At 51.8% G+C, this 6,885-nt stretch overlaps 1 protein-coding gene across 1 annotated transcript; it reads left to right on the forward strand.

The window, feature by feature from the left end:
- The first annotated feature begins 1,550 nt into the window (after nt 1-1,550).
- Nucleotides 1,551-2,525, forward strand: FOXB1 (forkhead box B1). The gene has a single exon (XM_049852692.1). It carries the CDS (start codon nt 1,551-1,553, stop codon nt 2,523-2,525), a length of 975 nt encoding a protein of 324 aa, XP_049708649.1.
- Nucleotides 2,526-6,885: the final 4,360 nt, after the last annotated feature.

Here is a 6,885-nt window from a genome sequence, read left to right on the forward strand (position 1 = left end):
CGGCTTCTCTGGTGATAACGTGCGTGAGACAAATCCAGGCCTTCCCCAGGTCCCCAACGGCCCCAGCGCCTCCATCCAGTGTCCAACCAAATTCCTAGAGGACTTTTAAAGGGAAGACCTTGACTATTCGCTCAAATATACTACCTTATTATTATTATTATTTTGATTTGACCAATACATTTCGATGTAAAGTGGGGTCTTACGCGAGGCTGTCCCGTTAATCTTTCGTAAGGTTCCTTCCTTTAACCCCATCACTTTTTTAAAGCTACACACCCCAACTGCGCAATTTAGGAAAGTCATACCAAACTTCAGCCTGCCTCCTGAAAGACGGGAGAGAAAGGGGGGAAAGGGTGCATTTTCATTATAATACCTCATGCAACCGGCCCCGGATAGTGCCAAGCGTAGGAGAAAGGTCTCAGCTTCAAGGGAAAGCCGTGCCTGAAGTTAGCTAACAATACAAACCCGATACAATGTAGAGCAAACAGAATACCCTAGTAAAGCAATTTCCATGTCAAATATAATCTGCACGGCAGCTCGGTCTGTGAACATAAGTGGTCGCCTCGCTCCCCGCACGGCGGCGGCCGCCTTCTCATACCTTCACACACTGCACCCGGGCCGGCGCGTCCCGCTCGCCACCGGTGGCCGAGGCTCTTCCCACTCGCCCAGGCTTGAGCTGCAAGTGATTCCATTGGCCAAGGTGTCCATGTAAATAGGTGTGAAAGAAACCAGAGCTGGCCAGGCTCTCCCCTCTCGCTCAGTCCCCTCCCTCTGCAGCCCCCGCTCCCCCTCCTCTTCCTCCTCCTCCCAAGGCGATTGTCATATGATAGCTAAGAAGTGGCACATTAATGAAGCGCCGCTACAGGGGTCTTTTCTGCTCCTGTCACCGCTTAAAACTATCAGATGGTTCGAGGAAGGACATGGAGGCAGCCACCTAGCTCAGCGAAGCCGCGAAGCCCACAGCAGCGCCCTCCGCAGCCCCCAGGCCGCCGCTGCCACCGCCCGCGCCGGGACTCCACAGCCGAGCTCGGCCACCCGCGGGGCGCACCACCAGGAGAGCCGCGGACCGGGCGGTGCGGGGCGCTGCGGGGCTGAGCTGCCGAGCCGTGGGTTGCACCGAGCCCAGCCGAGCCGGGACGCTGCGGGACTGCGCGCCGGGAGGGACGCAGCGAGCGGCAGCGCCGTCCCGGATGCGGACGCACAACTTGGAGCAACTTTAAGGTGAGCTGCTCTCGGTTCTATCCCTACCCTTCCCGCTCCAGGGTCTGCTTACTTCCCTCGACCCTCGCGTCGCCGCCGCCTTCCCCTCTCGCGCCCCCGGCCGCGCCCCTCTCTGCGCGCAAAGTTGCGGGCTCCGGCGCCCGGCCACTGGCCGCTCCAGCACGGCCGCCCTTACCCCCGCCCCCGAAGTCTGTGCCCTGGCCCGGCTGACCTCGCGACGTCTGTCTGTGCGTCCATGCCACCCTTCCCCCCGTCCTCTCTCTCCCCTTCCCAGATCCGAGCCGCCCGCCGGCCCGCTCCGACCCACCGCAAAGAGGAGGGCGAGCAGAAAGATGCCTCGGCCCGGTCGCAACACCTACAGCGACCAGAAGCCGCCCTACTCGTACATCTCGCTGACCGCCATGGCCATCCAGAGCTCGCCCGAGAAGATGCTGCCGCTGAGCGAGATCTACAAGTTCATCATGGACCGCTTCCCCTACTACCGGGAGAACACGCAGCGCTGGCAGAACAGCCTGCGCCACAACCTCTCCTTCAACGACTGCTTCATCAAGATCCCGCGGAGGCCCGACCAGCCGGGCAAGGGCAGCTTCTGGGCGCTGCACCCCAGCTGCGGGGACATGTTCGAGAACGGCAGCTTCCTGAGGCGCCGCAAGCGCTTCAAGGTGCTCAAGTCGGACCACCTGGCGCCCAGCAAGCCGGCGGAGGCGGCGCAGTACCTGCAGCAGCAGGCCAAGCTCCGCCTGGGCGCGCTGGCCGCCGCGGGCACGCCCCTGCCGCAGCTGCCGGCCGCCTACCACCTGGGCGCCGGGGCGCAGCCCTCCAGCTTCAAGCACCCCTTCGCCATCGAGAACATCATTGCGCGCGAGTACAAGATGCCGGGGGGGCTGGCTTTCTCCGCCGTACCGCCGGTGCCGGCCGCCTACCCGCTCCCCAACCAGCTGACTTCCATGGGTAGCTCGCTGGGCCCCGGCTGGCCGCACGTGTACGGCGCCGCCGGCGTGATCGACTCGGCCACCCCCATCTCCATGGCCGGCGGCGACTACAGCGCCTACGGCGTGCCGCTGAAGCCGCTGTGCCACGCGGCCGGCCAGACGCTGCCCGCCATCCCCGTGCCCATCAAGCCCACGCCGGCCGCCGTGCCCGCGCTGCCCGCGCTGCCCGCGCCCATCCCCGCCTTGCTCTCGCACTCGCCTCCCTCGCTCAGCCCCACGTCCTCGCAGACAGCCACCAGCCAAAGCAGCCCCGCCACCCCCAGCGAGACGCTCACCAGCCCGGCCTCCGCCTTGCACTCGGTGGCGGTGCACTGACCGCAGCGGCCGGCGCGCCTCCTGGTCCCCTAGCCGCCAGCTCCTTCGCCTTCCCGGCTCCCCGTCCCGCCACCCCGGCCTGCGTCGCCCCCCTAACTCGTCGGTTTCACCTTGGGCCAGCCCTCTCTCCCCCCGCGAACTTCGTTTCGGGCCCAGGACGAGACTAAACCCAACCTCGCAGATGGGCCTGGAGGCGTGGGAGGCGCCCTTGCTCCCAGGAGCCGAAAGGCGGGGGGCCCCTGAGCCAAGCCGCCCATCCCCAGGGCCCCCAAACCTCCTCCCATATCGGAGCGGGGAAATCCTGGCGCCCGCCTCCCGGACGCCAGCGCGCCTTCCCCGGCCCTCTGCGGTCCGGCTGTGCGTTCGGGCCTCCAGCTCGGCGCAGTCCGGGCCGGAGAAGCCGCCTCAGAGGTCTCCTCCAGCAGGTCCTCCCAGGGGCCGCCGCCGCGCAGCCGAGGGCCGGGGCTCTGTGAAAATAAATAAATAAATAGATAAATTGCTGCGAAAAGGGACCACTGATCTCCCTCCAACTCGCCTCCAGTCTTCCGGCAGGGGTGTGCGGACCGCCCCATCCTCGGCGGCCCTGCCTCCGGGCCTCTGTCGAGGCTTTTGCTTTGGGTTCTGTTTCCTGCCTGAGGCTCCCGGCGCTGAGAGTTAATGGAAGCGGCCGCCAAACTGAGAAGGGGACGGTAGTCCTCCACAAACGCAAAACAAAACTAAAAGTAATCTTGTATTGTTTACAAAGCGCCCGGTAAAATGTAAACAGTGAACTTGAATCTGTCTTGCTAGGCGGGCGAGGGGCACAGCCCACTTTACAAGTACCTGTTGTAATGTGAATGTTTACCCTTCATTTCTGGCCAGGTGTAGGGGAGGGGAGGGGGGAGAGGAAAGTTAGTCAGGATGTTAACTTTCCGATTACTTAAGAGACCTTTTTAGCTATTTATTATATTGTTGGGGCGGGGGGGTGGGGGGAAGCCCAAACGAAGAAAGCACCAAGGGCAACCCTCGAAGAAGGTTAGAGAAGCTGACTGGTAAGACCAAGGGGACGTCCCCGGAGAGTTCTCCCGTGGACAAGTCTTTCTGTTTGCTACCAGAACTTTTCCCAAGAAGCTAAAGGGCTGCAAAGAGATGTAAATGCTTGTGAATAGGAATGATTATACCCTGTGTAAAATGCACTTTGTTTGCTATATTCCTTTAGAGCCTTAGGTAATTTGCTGGAGAAGAAACTGTTGTTCTGGTGTGACCTAAGTTTAAAAAAAAAAAAGTTGTAGCGTCCTCAGCTGTACAATTTTTACCTTTCATTTTCCTCCTTCCCTGAACAGAATTAGCATGACATTTTAAATATTGATGTCTGGTTCCCAGCATGCCTGTTTTACGACAAAGGATTTTAAAAAGGTGTCTACATTAAATTATGAACCTAGTCCAAATAATATTTTCTCATTAAAATATGTAAATTCAAATTTCAGTTTTGTGTCTTTTTGAAGAGTTGCTACAAACAATAATTTTACAAAAGACAGAAGTAATGCTTCCCTAAGCGTGCTTTCTGCACGCTATGTCTAAGCACTGTTTTCGCATCTTATTTTGGAAAAACTCAAACCTCCTCTTCTGCACTTGCAGATTGGAGGAGAAATTATTCAGACTGATTCTTGAAGGTATTTGTGCATAATGAAAGAGGACACAAACTGTTTCTGTGACAGATCAGGTGCACAGGTATAGTGCTGAAAGAAAAATTACTGACAATATACTACTTTATATGTATTTTAATCATGAAACATAGGCACTTATATCAATGAGACATATAGAAGCCAAGTAGAGATAATACAGAGGTTTAAAAAGTGAAAACAGACTTACTCTATATTTATGTCCTGAAGCATCTTACTGGAGGTGAGTATTCATTTCCTCCATCCTTTGAATTTTTGCAGCTGTGGACATTTTCTTAGAAATTACCTGAAAGCCCATCTTGCATGTCAAGAAAGCTGTTTACTTTGAATAGAATATATTTCTTTTAACTCCTTCATCTGACAAAATAATGCTTGATGCATTTATTTTTAAAAAATGAATGAAGTTACTTTAAATGTTTGACTCTAAGTATTTACTTAAAAAAAATTTTTTTGGTAGATAATTAAAATTTGCCAAGAATTTGTGGCTCCAGGCTTAACTGAAACTTTATTGAAGGGATCACAATATTTTCAGAGTGAGGTGTGCATTTGACTAACGAAGCAACAAAACAAAGAGAAACTTAAATGGTGATTAACACTTTACTGTGTAAAATCATTAAACAAGAATCCTTGTGCAGCACAGAAACTTCCACGACAATCATGATCACTGTACTCCAGGAGGAGAATCTGTCACACCTGCAACCCCTCTATATTTCAAAGAGTATCTGGAAAAAAATGAGGATTAATGCAAAGGGGTCATTAATCCTGTTGTGACCATTTTTAAAAAGGAAGGATCCCACACACAGCCACACACACACACACACACACACACACACACAAAGGTGGAAAATAAATGAATCATTGGACTGATTAAAATGCATGAAGCTACTAAAGCTCGTCAGACAGGGGACAACTAAACTCATTCATCAAGCCCAATTCACAATTATATCAACAAGATCAGCTCGTGAAAGCCTGGAAAACTTAGACACCCTGGGCTAGGAAATCATCTACATTTTCAAAAATCAAATCCATTTCCATCACTTCCTGCGAAATAAAAATTGGGCCATCTCTGGAATATTCTAGTCTTCTGGAATTTTTACACTGAGTTCTAACTGAGAAGGAAGAGAAGGAAGCATGAACAGCCAACATGGAGCCTTAAACGTTTTATAAACGATCAGCTGAAATAGGTGAAATGGGAACTGGAATTCAGACATAAGTGATGTGAACATGTATGTATACATACAATGCATGGAGGCAAATAAGATACAGACCCCATTTCAGATACTTAGCAAAGGAGTGATTTCAACTCAGTGTTTGAAAGTGTTCTTTTCAGCTGGTAAGTTCGTCATGGTGTATTGCAAAGAATGAAATAACTTGGGCATTGTGAGTCCTCCTTTCACAACTGCAGGCATCTTTTCTCAGACGAAGTTGAATGAGTAAAATAAAAAATCCATTGGTGATATTTTGACCTTGATCAAAAATCCAAAGGCAGCCCAAACACACATGCCTCTACCCAACTCCACTCCCGCCTTCACCCCCCAGCTTTGAGACTTATGCCCTGCTTAGCTGGAGTGCCCCACAAATAAGGAAGTTTATAACTATGATACCTTCAATGGCTCCCTTTGTCATGTTAAATCTTTTCACCTGGCTCAAGTCCAAAGTCAACACACACAGCTTTACAATAAAACTGGAACAGACAGCATGCAGTGGGAAGATGTGAGTGCAGCCTCTTGTCCTGAGAACCCAGATAAGTTATACTATCTCCTATTTGGTAAATTCAGGCTTTATTATTATTATTTGGGCTTTTTATTTGGAACCTTGGCTATTCTGTTACTTTCTGTTTTTAACATCAGGCTGTACTTAACCGTCTTGTTAAACAGCTTTCTCTGTGATTGGGGGGAAATTCTGACACAATGGATGAATTCTGTGCAGTTTCTCAAGAGAGAAGCTGCAGAATTTCTTGATGCTCCTGCTGCCTGGATTGGGGGTTCTGAGACGCCTGGAGGACTCCATGAAGACTGCTAGTAAATGATCCTCAGGATGGCTCAAACATTCTAGTCGCCAGTTTAATGCCTTTTAAATGGGTGAGAACACTGAGCGCCTTGGAATCGTGAATCTGACCAGGCGCTAGTGTGGAGTGAGGCTGAAATGCGGGTCCCGGAAGGGGGGAGGAGAAGAGTCCAGGCGGATCCTGCAGACAGAAGAGTTCACATTAGTGCACGCGAGGGAGGGAGAGCAGAGTTGGGGTGAAGGACGGTGCATACCTTTACAGATGACAACTTCCTTTGTAAAAGGTATGCATTTAAGAAACCAAAAGGATGAGGATCTGCCTTCAAATTCTTAATATAAATGTCAATGCATTTTTTTTTTTCTCCTAAGCCACATACGCACAGAGATGCGCAAACAAAAACAACCCAACCCACCGGCTGTGAAGCTCCAAAGAGGATGTATTTGTTTCGTTTAAACTAACAACAAATTATCTAATTAATATGTTTCCATTACTGCGTGAAAGGCCCAGCCCCCGGACCGCCCGCCGTGGGGGACAATAGCCCCCGGCCCACTCTAAGAATTTACAATAACGTCACATCTGTTTCTTTATTTTCCACTTTTTGAGTCTAAAACCCCTCTCAAGATCACTTCAAACCACGGACTGAGTTATGAAATATGTCCCAGCGCTAAAGGGGGACGAAACTTTGCCCACG

This window comes from Elephas maximus, chromosome 13 (genome assembly GCF_024166365.1).
Source record: "Elephas maximus indicus isolate mEleMax1 chromosome 13, mEleMax1 primary haplotype, whole genome shotgun sequence".
Taxonomy (NCBI): Eukaryota; Metazoa; Chordata; class Mammalia; order Proboscidea; family Elephantidae; genus Elephas; species Elephas maximus.